Consider the following 20905-nt stretch of genomic DNA (forward strand, 5'->3'; position numbering starts at 1 on the left):
GGACAGCACCTTCTTGGCTATTCTGATTTTCTGTGATCATTCTGATTTTTTTGTTTGCATCCTGTTTTTTCTCATATTCTAACTTAACCTCGGAGTTCACACCATTTCTGGGCTTCTAAATGGCAAGGGAGGGACATCCTCCTACTCTTTATCCTGTAAGGAGATCTTCATCTGAGACTGGCATTACCTGGCTGTGGAGCTCTGGCACAAGGTGGCCTTCGATGCCCTGGAGCCGTGCTGCTCTGTCTGCAGCTCTCCTCTCTGTATACATTTGTACTGTGAGGGAAAAGGGGAATTGCTGCTACTCCTGCTGTTCTTCAGCTGCCACACGCATCTCAGCACCCTTGTGTTATGCTCTTGGATCTTTGGAAACTGCTGTTTCCCCTGAAGGTGCCGCTCTGCACCACTGGCTTCACTTCAGCATCTTGGGCTGCTTCTGTGTCATACTGAGCTGTGCATGACAGTACATTTGTTAGCAGGTGTTAACTGCATTTGGTTAACAAGAATTTACTGTGGGAGCCTTGATTGTTTTAATACAGACCTAACATTTTAACTGCTTAGTACATTTTAGTCTCATGCATTGGTTAATGGAGAGGACATCAAGCCAGTTTTCCAGTCAAAAAATACCCCATCCCACCTTCGCTGTGTGACAATTCTGTTGTATAATGTAGCATTTCTTCTCTATTTTACAGTAAAGTCTGTGAAATTAAAGGAAGATCTATTATCACATACTTCAGCTGAGTTAAACTATGGGTTGACACATTTTGTCAATGAAATTCGAAGGCCTAATGGAGAGAACTATGCACCTGACAGCATCTATTATCTGTGTCTTGGAATTCAGGAGGTTAGTAGAGGCTGTAGAGATGGGAAATGGAGCTGCTGATTTGACTGTAACCCATTTCAGTACAAGACTAGAGATAACATGGATTTGCTGGCTAGGAGCTACTCTTAATATATGGCTGTGATCAGGCTGCTGTGTAATCACATTGTAGAAAGCTGTCTGTGTAGGAAATGAGTTTGCAGACTCATCCTGGAAACTCAAACACAAATTGGTACATTGTAATTATTTTAAGCTTCTTGCTGGGTTAAAGCAAGTAATTAACCTAGTCAAAAATTACATAGTCTTTTCAAATGCTGTGCTTCATTTTGTTTGCTAAAGATGTCCAATGTAAAAACAGAATGAAACAAGGCATGCTCTCTAAGCATTTTACTAATTCAGTTACTTAGCATATAGAGGAAACAACCTAAATTAAGTGTCTTTTGGGGAGGGTCTAATTTACTGAGTATTGCAGACTGTGGACAGGCAGGATAGAGTGCAGGAAACTCTGCTATGTTGACTGTCTCACACAGAACAAGGTAGGAAGGAGTCAGGTTAGATGTATGTGAAGGCAGTAACCTATCACTAGATAATAAGAGAATCTGTTTCACAGCTTATCTTTTAAACAGGGAGGGCTGTCTTAATTTTTGCTACGTAAGGCAAAACATAGATAAAATAAGCAGTGTTCAGAGCTGAGAGCACAGAAAAATTCATTCACGTTAAAAGGCAATAAAAGATGTGTATGATGTGGAAAGCAAGCTGCTCACAGGGTTTGCAATCCTACTTAAACTGTTCCATACTTGAGGCAGAGGACTTGAATCAAGTAACAAATTTTTTAATTGAAATATTTTAAAAATAAATAGTAAAATAGTAATTTTCCTGTGTTGCAAGTGTGCAAAATTAGAGTTAGTTGCTACCTTTGCCTTATGGTTGAAATTTGAGAAGCAAACCTTGATTTTAGTCAATGGCTTTTTAGTCAATATTGCTACAAGGCGTTTCAAATTCAGCTAGCTTTCTGCTTCTGCACTTGCATGATACACTGTCTCTCTGTACCTTTCTGTTGAATTGAAAACACTCGTGTTAAGCAGATAAGCAATACACAGAGTGAAGTATGTGTTTATAAAATGAAACTCAGATAACATTTTTTTTGTCTTTCTCTTTGTACCTTTGACGTTGTCTATTTTGTCAGTCATGAAAGCTAGTTATGTATAAAACGTCTTTTTTTCAGCTCTTCAGAACCATAATTTGTGTGGTAAACACAATTATCATGAGCCCTAATACACATACACAATGCTGGAACATTAGTGGAGCAACATGTGGTCATTTTACTGTGATTTTACTGCTTATACTTAGTGTCTAGTATTTAACTCAGGCGATGTTAACAGCCCTGATTTGTTGGCCAAATTGTGCCACTGCTGGTGAGACTGGTAGGAAGATGTGCCCTGTTCTGATGAGTTTGCATTTCACAAAGGCAGACAGCAAGTGAGGGACAGAAACATGAGCTGTGAAGGGCTGCAGCCATCATCTGTGTGCTAATGGTGAATATTTGGGGGTGTGTTACTACCCCTCTGAAGAAACATGCTTAAGCAAGCTAGTGGTACACTAAATGCAATGTAGTTGTCACAATGAACAAAAAAACTCCATTGCCTTCTAGAATTTGCTTTGTCCTTTCCATCTGACAACCCCGATGTGGGTTCCCTGAAAGAGAATAAATTGTCTAGTACTGCATAAAAGGTATTGGCTTTGTTGAACTTGGAAAGGGCTCAGAGGAGATTAAATGGTGCCGTTTAAGGATATAGTTGGGCCAAAGATCATTAATATTTTGCTAACTTAGAGTAAGTTTGTCTTCAAAAGAAGAGAATGTAGGAGCCACAGGCTAGTAAAAAAGTACTTTCCCCTTCCACCAGCATTACTGCACTCACTGTGGCTAAGTATGCACTCAGTTTGGAACTTTTCCTCATGGATATAACGTGGTTTGAGCCCAGGAGTCTTCAAAGTCCTAAGCTGGCTGTTTTCTTGGGTTTTTTTAAATTTTGTAAAATAATTTTTTCCTAAATGAGGCACTGTAAAATCTGTTCCAGGAAACTGGTCCCTGAGTCAGATGCTGCAGTTTCTCAGATCAGGTTCATTTGCAGCTGAAATTGTTCTGCTTTCAGACAGAAGTGGTTCAATAATGGTTTTGATAACTCTGAAGGAGTGATCCTGAAAAATATCACACTTAGAAGTAAAGGCTGCTGCATGGTCAGGCAGGCATCTGGTGGAGAGGGTTCATCTAGAGGAAGGTGTTAGCCTGCTGTGCTCCTTTGTTGCATCATGGCCTTCATTCTTTGTCCCTAATTGGGATTACTGGGATTTGGGGTTTGGTTTTTTTTTTCCTTGTTTTTTGTATGTCTGGTAATGGAGTTGTTTGGGCAAAATTTGGGCTGATAGAGTTTAGCAGATGTTTGTCTGAAGGTCAGACAAAATCACTGTGGGCAGCAATTCAGCCTGTTCTTCTCTGCTGTGGGATTCAGAGACATGTCCAGTTCCTTCCCGTGCGCTGCTGTTACGATAGAGCTCATCTCAGGTGGGAATGGCTTACGCTGATCCTGCCCCTGTAGGGTTTGTAGAGCAGCAGAGCACAGCGTTGTGGTTTGGGAATGAAGGTTTGCAGGTTTGGGGGATAGGTTGGAATCTGCCCTGCTACACAACATTGTCCTTCTGTAGACTCTGCGGTGGTGGTCCAAGGGGCTTCAGACTTCTACTGGGGATGCCAGGGTTTAGTCAACACTTACTGTGAACTGGGAAGAAATATTTGTAGATGAGTTCTCACAGGCCTGCATGTGAATTGGTTTTGAACTGGTTTTCAGTCTTACTTCATTTTCACTGCCAGGATTCAGTGTGATTGTTTAATGCAAACTGGAGAAAAAGAAAAATACATGGAGAAAAAATGTGCCAGAGAACAGAGGGGCAAACACCATGAAGCTTTTAGTAAGCTGTATTATCTGGCTTAGAATTGCTTTATAAAGTCAAAACCAGTGTATGTAGAAACAAGCACATTTGGGGGAATATTGTGCTTTGAGGAATTAGTTAAATGTATCATATAAAATAGTTATCTGGATGAAAATGTAGTTGAAAACCTGTGGGAAGTGTACTCATCCATTTTTCCTTATTATATAATTAAGTGTAAAGATAAGGAAGCCAAGATACACTGAACCATGATCACCTGTTATAAATGAGTGTTGTGTCTAATGTGATTTCAAGTATGGGTACAGAACTAGATGCCATTTCAAGAAGCAAATGCGTTTTTTGTCTGTCACTTTTATTGTATTCACTAACAACAGGCATGTTCCTGCCAAGATAATGCTGAAGTGGAAAATTTAAGAAGCCAATCCTCCCTTTCTTAGAAATGTCTCCAGAGAGAATAATGCCAAACAGTAGTCCTCAGCCATTAATTCTTGGTAAAGGTTCAAAAGAATTTCTGTCTGTAAGGTCAAGAGGGGTAAGATAATTAGATTGCAGGATAGGCTGGCACCTTGCACCATCCTATCATCTTTCTTGCACTGCTATATATTACTACCACAAATATATGGGGGGTTTTTTTTGCCTCCCACTTTTGTGTTGAAGATGCTTTTGTCACTGTCTGGAGTTCACATTTTAAGTGGTAGATCCTTGCTAAATGTGGGTTGGTTTTGGTTTTGGTTTTGGTTTTTTTTTGAAGGCCTAGGCGGAGGAAAAGATAAATTGTTTGTGGTTTGGGGTTTTTTTAATGACTCCCCATTCACTGGTACAGTGTTGCACACAGGAAATCTTAGAGAAGAATGTTAGTTGTAATAAAACTGTGATTCATATCCAGTTAGAAATTTACAGCATACAATTATATTGGAAGTAACTATTACCTGTTAGATATTGGAAAGTAGCATAGCTTTACTTTTAGATACTGTTTTGCAGTACAATGCTTGCACAGTTATAAAAAAAAGAACCCTGTAGCACATGAGTTGTTCTAATCTGGAATTGTAAATACTGTGTCTCTCTCTTTTCTGTAGTATTTATATAGAAGTAATCGAAAAGACAACATATTTATTGATCCAATCTACCAGACATTTGAACAGGAATTAAATAAAATCCTTCGAAGTTGGCAACCAAGCATCCTTCCAGATGGTAATTTTCTTTTTGGTCGTGTATGTTTTTCATGTCTTAAATAGTTGTGTATTCTTAAGGCATATATATATATCTATATGTTATGCATTGCAATAGTAGTTGATGAAGAATTACAGAGATGTCTTCTAAGATATAATTTAAAACTGTACGTCTTTTTCATTGTCTTGTTTCTGGGTAATCCATGCTATGAGAGTTGTTTTTGCCACTGACTGTTAAAATTGACTATCCATTTTTAGGAGAGAAAGTTTAAAATAAGCTCTTTGACCTGTACTTTTTACCTGAGCTGAACATACTTTTTTGCCCATCTTTTTTCCCAGATGGAAGCAGGCAGGCAGGCAGGCACTGGACTAACAAGTGATGTATTTTAGCATTTCTCAGCTGGATTAGGAGGACTCTTTGCTGGGAGTCTTCTGCTTAGAAGGATCATCAGTTCATGGAGAAAGCAAATTTTTCCCAGCAGACCAGTGTTGGTGCTGAACTGCAGAATCAACTGTTCTTTTATCTTTCTCACAATCCTCTCTTGAGTGAGGGCTTGTCCTTCCCAGATCCTTCGCTTTCTTTTCTCAATATTAGCTTCTCTCAGTACAGCCCAGAGAGCCTCTGTGTTGGGCCCTTCCTGTATCCTGCTATGGTCCAGGAGTGCTTTCCAAGTGAGAGATCCATTAGTAAAAAGAAAGAAGAAAATACTATGTTTGGAGGCCTTAACCTGAGCAGAATAAAATGAACTCAAAAATATGCTATTTATGACAGAATTAAGGTTACTCCCTTGAATATTCATTTCTATGAAATAGCACAAGAGACCTGCATGTCAGCAATGCTGTTGTAACTAAACAGAAATGTGTTTTCTGTGAAATTGCCTGTACTGATATTCCCACTGTCTCAGTGAGTGTCTGTGTCTTTAACAGGTGGGTTTGGGGAGTGTGGACATATAATTAAATAAGTTTATCAGAGGCTTCTGTCATGAGAATTTTGTTACATTTCACAGTAAAAAAAAATTGATTTTTTTGCACCTTACAGTTCATGGGCTAATCCACTGTATTTTCTCTAATATTCTTTTTTTTCAAGGATCAATATTCTCTCGAGTTGAAGAAGATTACCTCTGGAGGATTAAACAGCTAGGATCGCATTCACCTGTTGCTCTTTTGAATACTCTGTTCTACTTTAACACTAAATATTTTGGCCTGAAAACAGTGGAACAGCACTTAAGACTTTCTTTTGGCACTGTTTTTAGACAGTGGAAGAAAAATCCTCTAACAATGGAAAGCAAAGCTTGTCTTCGGTATCAAGTGTCTTCCCTGTGCAGAGCTGATAATGAAGGTACTATGGCGGTTCAAAATAAGTATTGTAGGAGCATCCACATGGCACTGATGAGGGACATCTGGGCACCGGGCCAGGAGCCAGGGCTCTTCCTTTGCATAAAGTTTAGCTGCTCTCAGCTCCCAGATCTCTGATTGGAGCATGTGGTCCATGGGGACTGCAGGGTCTCGGCGTTAATTTGTGCCCACTGGTCTCCATGTGTGACTTTGCTGTGGCTGTGGGTGGCATTTCCAGTTTGCAGATTTGCACATTTGTGGTGACTGCCTTGTGGTACTTGGTGGGCTACTTATGGAGAATTTTACTGAGAAATGTGAAATAACTTCAAGTTATAGCTTAGATTTTATTGATTTTCTTCTTAAAGATAAAATTGCTACTGGAAAAAGGAAACACGAAGATGATGTGCCAGTATTTGAACAAATTGAAAACACATCTGATCCAGCTAGATGCCCTGTGAAAATGTTTGAGTGCTATCTGTCTAAAAGGTAAGTATGATACAGGGTAATACAGACAGGGTTTAAAGTAAACCAGGTACAGAAAGGAACTATTTTGGTGCAACATGAAATGTGCTCAAGCAAAGGGAAGAGATCAAGATGTTCTGAAAAATACTGAAATGAAAGTATTGATGTCTCCAGTTCTGTGTCTGGACAAGATGTGCAGAAAGTATGGGAACAGTGAAGTACTTCAGTGTTAATTGTCAAGGGCTCCATCTGGAAATGACAATACAATTCAATTTTCTTACCTGGGAATACCAAGTATTTCTGCAGAGAATTGCCAGCAAGGGATCTGCTAGGTTTTGCTACTGAGGGTTTTGTTTGTGAGATCCCCATCTCTTCAGTAAGAATTGGATTAAGACAATGGATTTGCTTCATTCTAAGTTATCAGGCATCTGAAATGTAGATGCTTTGAAGTACCTAGTGTGGAAGCATGTTTAAAATATTGTAGTAGGAAAACTACTACTGGCAGTAACCCAAGTATTTAGAAATAGCTTGTTTCCTTCCAATCTCCCAGTTAATTGTGCAGGAAGGAAGCAGAAATTAGCACATTAAAACAAAAAGCTTAGGCAACTCTTAAAAAAAAAAAATTAGTAGCTAAGTGTTTTGGAAGCTTGAAAATGAGATTTCTTGGAAAGTACTTTTCCTTAATTGTAACAGCCATTCAAGTGACTGATTTTAGTGTAGATTTTATGTAACTCTAAGGGAAATGTGGAAAAGTGATACCAAAGAAATAAAATCACCTTGTATATACAACACAATAAATTAACTAGGAGACTCAATGTGTGTTAGGAAACAGCACTGTAGTCTTAAAGGTGAAGAATGAGCTCACACAGCATCAGCAGAAGTACTAGCATGTGATGTTACAGAGAGAAACAAATGAAGAGTAGCTTGTGCTCTGTTAATGCAACCACCACCTGTTTTTCATAAACTTAGTTAATTCTGATTGTTGCAGGGGGATTTTGCTTTCACTCAATTCTTTCATGATTTGGAGAGGATTTGTCATTAAAAAGTTGAATTTTTGGACTGAGCTACACGGTTACTGGGGGAGAGACCACATAATTTTTTTTTTTCTTTAGTAGGAGCATTTCAGCTTTAGGAAAAAGAGTGCTCTTAAACCCATTTGGAACATGATTTATGATGTGGTTTCAAGCCATGCTGTCTTGCAGACATTGGTCACCATTGTTAACTAAAGCAGCAGACTGCTTCTCCTGGTTCTGCTTCTAATTTTATTGAAATAATTTTAATGGAATTTTTAGCTCTGTAAAAAGTATTGTAAAATTTTAGGTAATGCCAGCTGTTTGAAATACACTTTGCAACCAGTGGACAGCTGCAGCTGAAATTTCAGGATGCTTTCATTCATAGATATGAAATGTTGTACTATTGTCTCATTATAGTCTCAAACTGCACAAGGGGGGCTTTAGGTTGGACATTGGGAGGAATTTCTGCACAGAAGGGGTGGTGGAGTCATCATCCCTGGAGGTGTTTAAGGGAAGACTGGATGTGGCACTCAGTGCCATGGTCTGGTTGACATGGCAGTGTTGGGCCACAGGTTGGAGTCGATGATCCCGGAGATCTTTCCCAACCTAATTGATTCTGTGATTCTATGATTGCTTGTTGCTATAAAGATAATGTTGTTTCAAGAAAGTAGGGAGGAGTTTAAAATATTTAAATTATTAGAATATCTTAAACAACCATATTTTACTTCTTATCCGACTCTTAATCTGATTTATGTGAGAGCAGAACAAGCCAGCAATCACCCCAGCAGGTGAAGAGCAGCACCTGAAATCTTATCAGCCAATTTGGGAAGGTGAGCTGGTAAAAATCCTTCTTTTTACTGAAGAAACATGACATAGAGTTGACTCCTGAAGTCTGCAGTATTTGTGAAGGAGGGAGCTTGAGTGAGCACTTGCACATCCAGAATTGAAAATTCTTTTCTGATACTTGCCTAATGGATGGAATTTCCATTCCATTCCTAATGCTAGAATTTCCTTAAAGAAGTCTTCTCTAGTGTCTTAGAGAATGTTTCCGAGCTGGATGAAACTCCATAGTAGAGCGGGTAAGGAATTAAGGGATTAAGATTTATAACAACCAACCTTTTAAATAGTAGGAGGAGGGATTTTAGATGCTTACATTTCTGTGCATCTCAGAGCTACCATCCTTGACTTTTCAAGGGAACGCCAGGCTCTACATTCAGAGGTAGCTGTGTCAGCCAGTGATTGTGTGAGCAATTACTGATGTCAGTGTTGGGCCTCTTTGCAAATCATGGAAGGTACTTTCTGGTTTAGCAAGTCCTGGATCTGCAGGTTATTGAAGAATGTGTTGTCTCTTGTGTGGTTGCTGAGTCCCAGGTATCTGGGACTCTGAGGATGTGGGACTGGCTGGGCTTGGGCCAGACCTGGTGCGGCTCCTTCTATCAACAATAGCACATTTCTCCACGTTATTCTTTTGGGGTTGGTTGGTTTTGGGGTTTTTTTGTAACTTGCCGAGGTACAGTTAAAGTTTTGTTTGTGCAAGATACTGGAACTGCTAACATACTGTTTTGTCCTGTGAGGCTGTGTTTCTAACCCCGTGTTTTCTTCCTTGTAGCCCACAGAATCTGAATCAAAGGACAGACATGTTCTATCTGCAGCCAGAGTGCTCCGTGTCCGCGGAGAGCCCCATCTGGTACACTGCCACTTCACTGGACCGCAACACTTTGGAAAATATGCTCGTACGGGTTCTTTTAGTAAAAGATATTTATGATAAAGACAATTATGAACTGGATGAAGACATAGATTAAAACAATCTTCCAAAAACTGTCAAGAAAACAAACAGCATTAGATATAGTCATGCTGCTAGACCTTTACTACGGAAAACATTTCAAGTTTACCCTTTGTTTTATGAGTTTTGTAGCAGTGTGTACCTTCACTCGGGTATTACCATGTAAATAGTTTGTGAGTGAAAGTCTCCATTATTCTGCGTAGTGGTTTTAGGATACATAACAAACACATTTCAGATTCTTTTTTAATTATTTATTTGGTTAGGTATGTTTGTAACTTTTTACATTGCAAAGTAGGAATGAGAATGTGCCATGTGTAATTCTTTTTCCCCTTGTAGTAAGATACATCCATGTTGCACAACTCTGCTGTTGGAAGCTCCCTTGGAGGAGGCTCTTTTAATGGCTTCTTAAGCCGGATGGTTGTGTTTGGGTAGCACTACTAAAGTTTAGAACTTGCTGTGTCTTTCAGAATTTTTAAATGACTTGTAAACTAATAGGTTTTTTTACTTTTTAGTTACTGAAGCCTTATAAGGTTATGTAGAGAGATTCCATCTTATGTACCAAAAATAGACAAAGGAGAATGCTGTCCATATTGGTGTACTGTAATGTGAATCTTTTCTGGTGAAAACATTTTTTTGTTGCCCTTATTAAAACCTTAGTGTCCTTTCATTATTTGTGACTCTCTCTCAATTGCCCCCACAAATAAAATATATATGTAAAAATAAATGAATATAAGCTTAGAGCATGTGGTCATCAAGACATGTATTTTGTAAAAAAAAAAACCTAAAACCAAAAGCCCCTCAAAAAAAGAAAAAAAAAAGGAAAAAAAAGAAAAAGGAAAAAAAAGAGATGTCTGATGACAATGCTGTATAATCTTTTTTCATCTTTACTTTTCCAATCATAAATGCCAGTACCTCATATTAATGTAAATTTGTGCTTTGTAGCCTTATAGAAAGGGGTTGTATGCCATATTACATGAAGTAATATGGTATAGTAAATTTTTAACTTCTGTTTGTCCTTGCATTGCTGTATTTAAATACAGTCAATACTTGACTATGGGTGGGAAAATTCTTTTAACTAATGCCTCCATTCAAAAGCCATATGAGATGCGAAGTTGCAACAAGTCGAAAGATAATTTTTCTTGAAGAAAAATCCTTTCATTTGTTCTATATCCTTTCCTTGTGCTTACTTTACTAAGTAGTCTGATTTCAAGATACATGTTTAAATGCTCAAGTTTTGTTATTTGCTCTTATTTAACTGATGCAAACAATATGGTGGTTCAAGCAATGGTTTTGCTATTGTACTGAAAAAATGTAGTAGAATATTCTACTATAAAGTACTCATAAGCTTAAGTCTCTCCTAAATGGCATTAATTATCTGCTGAGAAGAATCATTTACTAAAGGAGAAACTTTGTATATATATTACCACCTGAGGATTTATTTCTTGCAAGGGCTGCATGGCTTTTTCATTTTCCATAGCTTAAAAGAATGCACACAAGGATGCATCTTCCTATATAGATAAATAAAGCTTCAGTTGCTTTGTTTTGTTAAACAAGTTTATTTAAATTTCTGCAATTCTGGTGTGTCTGTGAGTATGTATTAATTTTAGATATACCACTATTTCAAATGGAGATGGAAATGTACATGTTTAATTTTTCATTTCTTTCTGGTGGTATTACCTTTCCTGTGAAATCAAGAAATACAACACAGCACCAGTGAGTAGATCACCATCAGCTACAATGCACTTTTCCCTTTATGAGTGGATACGTAAGAACTTAGTTCATTAACACTTGTGTTTTTTTAAACAGCAGCCATAGAATATGCCCATGATACATAAAAGGGATGAAATCAGGAATTGTAGTAATTGTTTTGTTCTGGTCTCTCCAGCTTTTTTAACACCTGACTTGACCATAAGTTAAATTTACATGTGTGAATCATTACTAATTACCTGTGTAAAATGAAATTTGAAATATTTCATTTAAACATAACTTTAAATGTTTTTATAAATAGCAGTAAAGATCACTTGCACCCCCCTCTCTATAGTTCAGACTTTGGGTACTTCAGCAGAGGCATCAATTGCTCCCTGATTACAAGAGTGTTTAATCACAAACACACTTTTGTGAAACTGCAAACCTTTAATGTGAAGCTGAAAGTTAAGTATATGTGTTGGGTGTTTTGTCTTAAGCAAGAGTTTTAAATTCTTGTTCTCAAAATCAGATTAAAGCTATTTCTTAAATAGTAAGGTCAGACTTTAGTATGGCATGTGGAACAATATATAGGCATTTTCAGCATCAGGAGGAAATAATTAATGCTTCCTAAATTTTATCAGAAACCACATTATTGTCATAAATCCTTCCATTTTCTACCCAAGATTCGTCTGCCATCAGTAAAAATATCCAAGTTGGGGTTTGAAATAGGCATTTTTATATATAGATCCATGTTGGAAATACAAAGATGGTTGTCAAGAAAATAACTTTTATTCCAGAAGATGGAGCTATTCCATCATCAGCAATAATGTTTTTCAAGTCATTCATGTGTTCAGATTGAACATTGTAAACTGCAGAGATATCGCAGTCAAGTCTGCATCATGGTTTGATGTATGCATTTTATTCCTAAATTTGAATGGTGATGCAAAATGCAATAAAATACCTTAGTTCTGAAAAAATAAAGACATGCAATTTTATAATAATTAGGAGTTCAGGGCAAATCCTTTTTTTTTTCTTCGTCAGAACTGTCAGCAGTTGGGCTAGAACAAGGTTGGTGTCAAGGCATTACATGTGCACTGCTGTGCAGGACAAAATATGATGCCCTGTTCTACACAGGCACACAGCTTTCAGGTGGTGATGTGTGTAAGAAACCTGCCCTCACTTTCCTCCGTAAGAGGGTGTGAAGTGGCACCTTTGCTGTTGTGGCCATCCCTGTGAGCTCTGTCAGAGCTCTGAGAAATGTAATGTGGGGACTGCACCACTCTCTCCACACACAGCCCTGCACTCCAGTCCTGGCGGGGTTTTCCTAACTTCTCCAGTCGTGCCAACATGTGCTCTGCATCTCCTTACTGTCGGATCAAGTTTTGAACAATTCCCAGCTGAAGTAGTAGCCTTAAGACACTAAGAAAGTTAGACAGCAGCACTAAGAAAATTACATAGAAAATATAGTGTGAGAAACAGTGAAAAATTCATGCAGTGCAGAAAACAAATTTACTTTGTTAGTCATCTTTTTTATCTCTGACTGTGTTCAGTCAATGAGAATAATGCAGCTTTTTTTAATTAGGGAACTAAGCATAAATTATGACAGTTGATTTTTATTGAACAAGAGGTTGTGGTTGTGAAATAATTTCACTGTGTGCAATATTAATTACCTTTAAAGTACTCACACTGGGATGCTACAGTGCAGCAAAATTTGTTTTCTTAGTATCTATGACTGTCCCATGAGAGGCTGTATAAATAGGTGGGGAAAACAGAAGAGGTGGTCCATAAACCTTGCAGTCCCACAAGGAGGTGGTGTGTGAGATGGAAGAGAAAAAGGCATGAGTGGTGGTAGGAACTCATCCCATACCCATTTTTGTTGACCTTTTTTATTATATAGGAGGGTTTTTTTCTGTTACACTTCCCCATTTTTGTCTGTTACTGTTAGGAACAGCAGTTAGATATTTTAATTTCCATTTCTTAAAGTATCCACTGTTCAGTTTGTTGCACTCACGTTGTGCATTATATAATGCACGTTATGTGCAGGACTGGGTATGTTGCAGAGTAAGTGGAATGGGAGCTTAAGTTACTGAGATGTAAGAGGGTGTTTGGTCGTCATAGGTGAAACAAGTCTCTGGATTATAGCACCAAAGGTTAATGATGTTTTGGAAGCATTGGAAGTTTGAGCTACCCTTTGTTTAGGGTTAGAACTAAACCATAGGGTTTGTGTGTCTCGTGAGGGTTGTGAGTGTGGCCTGCTGTCCCCAGGGACTCAGTTATATGTGGCAATTTCGCATTTCCCAAGTGAGAAATAAATCTTTCCTCTGGCAGCTTTGAATTTGAAGTGTTGAAACGCAAAAGCCTCAGCACACAGACCAAGCACTTGGGACCAGCATGTGATGGGGCACTCGCATTGAAGCTCAGGCTGGTGTTTGTGTCTGTGACGCTGAGGAGCGTCTCTGACCCGCGGGCCTCTCCCGGAGGCACAGAGTGACGCGGGGATCGGTGCCTGCTCGTCGCGCTGCTCCGGCTGGAGCTGGCAGCCCCTGGCAAGCAGCCTGGCCTTGGGAGCACCCCAGCCATCTGTGGGCACTGGTGGGCAGTGCTCCCGCTCTGCTGCTCGCAGGGATAGGGCCTGCACCATGCTGGGGGGGTCTCTTGTGCTCTTTGCTTTGCTCTCAGGGAGCTCCCAGTCACTTCAGAGTTCCCTGCTGTTGGTTTATGATGGAAAATGTGTGACTACTGTCAGCACTCTCCAGCCACGTTCTCCGCTCAGTTCTCTCAGGCAAAATACCAAAAAGGATTTGAGTGGGACGCTAGTTGTAGTAAGTGCATTGGGATGCAGGGGGAGAGGTATGTGATGGTCACTAGACAGGCTAGTGGCAAGAGAAGTGAGCAAATGCACAGGGAAACAGGACAGAAAAGGTTGACTGTGTCCACTTTGAACAACTACCAGAGTTTAAAAGCTGCAGGTTTAATATGTACTTTCTGATGAGGCCTTCTGAGCTTCTGACACCTGTTACAACTTCCCACATAGCCTGGCTCAAAGCTTTTCACCCAGCATTGCTATATGCATGGTGGATGTGGAAAAGAGGTATGTATTTAAAATGGTTTCGTCTGGCTAGTTTTATTTTCAGGAAATTGGTGTGTTGGTATTTCCAAATACATATATCTAGAAAATTGTTTCCTCACCCAAGAACTGGTTATCTTTATGGCAAAAAGCTACTATACAGCAGTCATGCATGGCACATTGGCAAGTGCATAATTCGAGTCAGGAAGGATGCAGTTAACTCTCTGTATTGTGTCCCAGGTACTAGTGAGGTATTGCAGCATTTGTACTGATTGTTTCATGAAATGTTTTTCCATCTCCAGTGTGCTTTTTTCCCCCCCTTTATTTGTGGTTGGTTTTGTTTTGGTTTGGGTTTTTTTGGTGTGTGAAATGAAAGAAGAAAATCTCTGAAGATACCAGAGTTCTTGGAAAAATCCTTCAAGGACACCATCAGCCATTTCCTCTTTTGCTGGCAGGAGGGTATGAGATGTGACTGCTGTCAAGGAGCCATGGAGTAGCCCTCTTGTTTGTCATAGCTAGGAAAAGCTATGACATGAGTGCCCAGACTCTGCAGCTCCCCTCATGAAGCATGGTTTTACCCAGGCAAACCAGTGTCAGTGCCAGTCCTGGAAACACTTCTGAGCAGAGCAATTCCTGCAAATGTTCACAAAAAACAAATAGAAAAAGAAAATAGAAGATCAAGCTCAACTTTTATTTCTTACTCAACTCCTTTTTCAAATTCCAGGAATGTGACTATGAATGAGACGTGAACATGATCTGAGTTTTGATTTCTCTGAAATGTGGCGTTTCCCAGAGAGGTGGCGTGTGGTGCTTGGTGAGGGCCATTTCTGGCTGCCACCCTGCCTTGGGGCAGGGGACAGTATCAAGGCAGCAACAAAGTTGCTGCTTTCTTTCCTGACGTGAGAGCTGAAAGCTTCCTAGAATTGTTGTCCAGGTTTAAATCTTTCCTGTATATTACCTGCCTCAGTCCAAATGGGTGTGAGCTTGATGGAAGTGCAGATACTGAAAATGTGTGTCCCTCTGTCACTGGGTGCCTACAACTCTGCAGGAGGTGAAGGCTTTGGAAGGCAAAGCCCATGGATGCCAAGCAGGAGAGATGGTAGTTTGGACTTGAGAGGTCTGGAAAGAACAAAACGTAACATTAAACCAGCTCCTTCTTTGAGTTATGACCGTTCCTGGGTTTCAGTTTGTATATTAAAAAAAAAAGGTTTTGGTGGCTAGGTCTTCCCAAGCAGAAGAGCAGGCTGCTTTGGTTTCTCTCAGAAGAGCTCCTCAAGGATGGGTCGCCTGCCCAGTACAAGGAGAGTTAGGTTTATTAGCATCTTCCTCCTTTATTTATGTATTTGATTATTTGTTTACCGAAATAATTGTTCCTGATTCACAGTCACAGAAGAGGGAAGTGTTCAAAGCATGAGTGGGTTGTGTCATGTATAATGTGCCTAGGTACTTGCAAGTACCTACTCTATTCTGGTTTTCTACTAAATTCTGGTTCATGAAATTTGAAACCTCTGTGTCCTGTCAGGCAAAGGAATGGGAACATCCCTGTCATCTGTGTAATTTAAACTGCTGACATTTCATTTGTGCCAAAACACTGAAGGTGCTTTACCAGTTTAAAATATGGAAAATTGTTTTATTTCTTAGTATGTTAGCTGAGTAAGTCACGAAGATTACTTCCAGTCATGAAGGTTATTTCTGCTTTCAGCATGCATTATACAAGGCAATATGTGTAGTATTTGCATTTCTAGTCTTTAATTAATCTTTATTTTTTAAATACCCTACTTGGAAGTGAAGAAAGAGCTTTTCAGCTCAGGATAAAGCTGTGTCACTAAGGGAAAGGAAGGGGCCCACCATCATTGCAAAATCATCAACCTCAGTACCTGTGGAAAAAAACTAATTCCAAAAATCTCTTCTCCTCATTATATCTTAAAATATTTTCTATTTGTCTTTTCTCCAGCTCCAGATGTGACATCCACACTAGTATGTAACAACTCTATTGTGGTAATCAAAAGAATAAATACAGGAAGATTTATAATCTGATTTCTATTAACTTAAGAAATAAAGCTTTTTCTTGTTCCTTTTTTCCCCCCTGATGAATTCTGTATCAGTGACCAACAGGGATTAAAGGTGAAAGTTGTAAAACATAATAAATAAGAAAAGACAAGTTTGTAAGAGAACAGGAGGAAGAGCAGTCTTTGGCCCTAATGTGAGCTGAGGGAACTGAAAAGGCCTTTGAATTCCCTACCAGTGTGTCCATTCAGTTCAGGTTGGTTGGAGGATAGAAGCCCAGGCTCCTTTAGCAATGGACAGACTTGTTCATATATATGTTCCTGTATCTTGGACAGCTCCTATGGAAGCAGACATCTCTGAGGTCCTTCAGGCAGGAAGTATTTCTTATAATAAAATCCCACTTCATCCCCACAGGTGGTGTCCAACGTGTATTTTGGCATATTTTAAAAGAGTGTTCACCCTCAAGGGGGGGCTTTCTGATCTGTATCATTGGTGTCTCGTCAAGATACGAGGTGGTTTCTTCTCCAGCTTCAACTAGAGAATCCCACAAATGAGGAGAGGAGGAGGTTCAGTAACTCCTCACATCAACTAAATCTCCAGAACCACAGGCCACTGGTGGGTTACGTTTCAGTACCAGAATAGGAGAGAATCCTGTGAAATACCAGGGATTAGCTCAGTTTGTTAGAGAATGGTGCTAATAATGCTGAGGTCATGTGTTTGATCGCTGTATGGGCCATTCACTTAAGAGCTGGACTCGATGATCCTTGTGGGTCCCTTCCAACTCAGAATATTCTGTGGTTCTGAAATTCCTTGGTGGCTCTGCAGTCAGTTTAACAAGGGGCCAGATTTAGTGCTGCAGCTACTGAACTTACTAAGGACCTGAGCACAGCAAAGGCGTGAAAGGGATTTTCTGGAAGAAAGGCTGAATGATTTGGACTGTTTGAGTTCAATAGAGAGGAAGTAAATAGCAAGGGATGTTAGAACAAACTGTTGAGCAAAAGAAATAAAAATCAACAAGAAGAGCAATGTCCCCTCCACAGTGTTTTGTTACTGTGCAGTAATCCATTGGGATGGGATCTCTGAGAGGAGGAACACTGCTAAGTCTTCTGTGTAAGGGTGGATGTATTTTTGCATCGGGAGAGCCATCACAGAAATAATGTATAGTTTCTTTTTTTAAATGCAAGAAAGTGACACTTCTCCCTTGCTTGTTTGTTTTAAGCAAGTATTCTACCTTCTTCTACTCCTTCAGCAGCATCTTGGGACAGATTTCTGCAGGTGAGCAAAAAGAGCCTCAGGGAAACAAGATCATCTATGAGTTGTCCTGTGCTCTGCCTTCCCAAAGGTATAGTTGTTACCAGTATAGTGAAGGAGGTTCCCGAGTTAAAGGGGAGTTGTGTCTTGCTGCTGTCATCTTCTGAGATGAAAATTACCAGGAGGAAAAAGATTTCTTAGTGCCATTGTCATCCTCACTGCCACCATGTACTAGAGATGCACCAATGGGGGCTGCTTTTGGTCTGGTGGAGGAGGCTGAGGGCTGAGGTGCTGTGCTGCTGCTGCTGCCTCCAGATGTGCCTGTCCTGGCAAACACCTTGCCAGCCCACTTTGTTTGCTCTGGTGTTTGGCTGCTCCTGTTGCTTCTCACTAATAGAGTAATTCCGATATCCTGCTGGAAAATGTCTCAGTTGCAAAGAGTGAAGCAGTGGCAGCTGCACCAGCCATGCCTGAGAACTCCTGATCGTCATGCCTTTGGCAGAACCCTGCCAGCTCCCCTAACTGGTGTTCCTGCCAGACCCTAGGAGTGCATGGTAGGGATAGGGTATTTGACATAAGCTGGCTCATTTGAATGCAGCTCTGGAAGCTCTGCTACAACCTGGTTTTGTGTGATTCTCAACTTCCCAGCAGGAATCAGCATTCAGCTTCCCAAGCTGTATCTTACAGAAAACACAGGTACCAGGGAGAGTTCTAGGAAGCCTTTAAGGGCTGGGATTGCTTTTTCTTTGAAAAGGTTTTGAAATGAGCATTTATAGCCCATTGTTTCTAGTTCATGACAATCGCTGCTGAACTGTTGCTAGAGGAATCATTAGATCCAAACTTCCTGCTTCAGGAAGGTAACCAACACGGCAGTGAGACCGTGACTATAGCAAGTCTGTAAAAGGTCCTGTGGTTTCTCCATCTGGTTAAGAAAGGTGAAGAATTGCCAGGGTCAAAGGAAGGACTTAACCCAGGATGCCCAGCAAGGTACCTAGTAATTGGGTCCAACTCAAGAAAACCAAATGTTTTCATCAAGACAATATTTCAACTTCTGAGAAAAACCTTATTTAGGTACAGCAAGGAGATCAGGCACAGAAAGCCAATCTTTTCATGAATCATTTTCAGCCCACAAGCAACTGGGTTTGCATTCAGTTCTGGGGTCCTCAGCACAGGAAAGGCATGGACCTGTTGAAGCAAGTCCAGAGAGCTACGAAGATGCTCAGGGCTGGACCACTTGTCCTGTGAGGAAAGACTTAGAGAGCTGAGGTTGTTCAGGCTCTTAAGGAGAGCTTGAGGGGGCTTATTGGAAAGATGGGAACAAATTTTTTTAGCAGGTCCTGTAGTGATAGGACAAAGGTAACGTTTTTAATTTAAGAGAGAGTCGATTCAGACTGGATATGAAGACATTTTTTACAATAAGGGTGGTGGAACACAAGCAGGTTACCCAGAGAGGTGGTAGATAGCTCATTGCTGAAAAGATTCATCAGTTAGGTGGGGCTCTGAACAACCAAACAATTCCATGATTCTATGATTCTAAGCAGTTTATCCCACTGGGATCACAATTGTTGGTGAATTCTGAGCACGTGTAACATACCTGAGACAAATTAACATTTTTCTTTCAACAAAAAATAGTATTTTCAAGCTAAGCATTTTGTGTAATAATTACATTTTCCCCCAATGCCAAACAGTATTTCTTAAATACAAAAATGCTACATGTCTTTTAGCCTTTTTAAGCTGTATCACCTGCTGCTAAGATGTCCTGACCCAGTGGTGGCTGTAGGAAAGGAGAGCAGTGATAACGGCTTCCATAATCTTTGTACATAGATCTGCAGGAATATGATGGTGATTCTGTTTCTCAGTTACAGTAAGAATTAAATCAGGTGTTTTCCCTGTAAAAGGGAATAAAATTAACCCTGTTTACTGTATACTGCTGTAGATATATAAAACTCTGCCAGGTTTTACTTCCATACGTCTTGGGTTAGAAGTTCATCTGTCACCTTCACAGAAGAAACAATGTATGTCAGCAGGCAGGTAGCTTATATAATGCTACTCCATAATTCGTAGTAATTTTCATCATAATTTTCAGTTATGCAGTGTTCCAAGTGCTCTAAAAGAATCTCACTGGCAGTGCCAGCTGAATTAGCTGGTGATGCATGAGGGAAGGCAGACCACAGTGCAGCCATTGCATGTTTCTCACTGAGGCAAAAAAGCATTAAAAGACAAATGATAAATCAGAGCTTTTAGTAAAATATATGCTCTTCCAACAGAAGACAATTGTTTGAAGTCTTTTTCTTTCTTTTTTTGACAAATTTGGTGTTGCTGACAAGACGAGAGCCTTTTTATGCCATTGTGTGAGATGTCTGAGATGGTCACGTGGGCACGTGCACAGCCAGTGCCTAACAAAGCCCACAGCACATCACTGACACCACATACAATGAAAGCTTGGTGTAACCACATTTTTGTTAACTCTGTGAAAACTCAGGAACATGGACAATGCAGGTCCCAGAGAGTTTCATATTAAAGTGAAATGAGATACAATAATTACATGGTACAGTTAACAAGCAAAAGATTTCAAGAAAAAAATCAATTTCATTTAAGATTGAGGGGGAAAATAATTATCTAATTTCAACTCTCTTACTTTCCTGAATTTTATTTTCAGTGCTGCTGGTTTCCAGGCACATGGATGTGCTATAATAAAGCAGGGCAAGACAAAGCCTATGTTAACCAGATATATTCAAACAAAAATATGTGATTAAAAAGCAGAGAGTGACGGGAATTTTACGCTGCATGCTTTTCTTTCTAATTTGACAGAAAAGAGAGAAGTGAAGTGAGGCAGCAGAGCACTGCAGGAGGCCTGCAACCACCCCCAGCCACAGGGTGTGTAGGTGCCTGGAGTGGAGGAGGACTGAACCAAGCAGCAGTGATTTCATCACTGACTCCCTCAGCATGGAAGGAGAGGTGTTGGGAGACCAAGTCTACTTGGAAACCACTGGGTGCGTGGAGATCACTCCACCTAACGTGCACACCCAGCAGCCTAACAGACCAGGTTATATTCATGAAACCAACACATATTCTCTACATTTCTATTACATACATATTCATTACATTTCCTGAATACATCCATATATGCTAATTATATCTGTGGACTTAACTTGGATATGAGTTGGGGTCTTTTGAGGGTCTTTGGCGGTTGTTTGGGAACATGCCATTCCCTAAATTTCCCTTTCATGGTTCCAGATCTTCTAACAAATCTTTTCTCCTTGAGAGTATCTCAAATATGTGGTCAGGTCATGATGCACTTTTCTTTTCTTTGGCACACTATCTTTGTTTTCAAAACCAAGTAATCGGCTAGTACATATTAATCAC

General features: G+C 39.9%; 1 protein-coding gene across 1 annotated transcript in view; it reads left to right on the forward strand.

The window, feature by feature from the left end:
* The window catches only part of ZMYM2 (zinc finger MYM-type containing 2), an 87201-nt gene extending 75006 nt beyond the window's left edge, over positions 1-12195 (forward strand). Inside the window, 5 exon segments of the mRNA XM_032099359.1 lie at positions 693-844; positions 4843-4957; positions 6023-6274; positions 6636-6756; positions 9355-12195. Of these exon segments, the coding sequence (XP_031955250.1) occupies positions 693-844; positions 4843-4957; positions 6023-6274; positions 6636-6756; positions 9355-9547 (833 nt within the window). The 3' untranslated portion in view covers positions 9548-12195.
* Positions 12196-20905: the final 8710 nt, after the last annotated feature.

Source organism: Corvus moneduloides, chromosome 2 (assembly GCF_009650955.1).
Source record: "Corvus moneduloides isolate bCorMon1 chromosome 2, bCorMon1.pri, whole genome shotgun sequence".
NCBI lineage: Eukaryota > Metazoa > Chordata > Aves > Passeriformes > Corvidae > Corvus > Corvus moneduloides.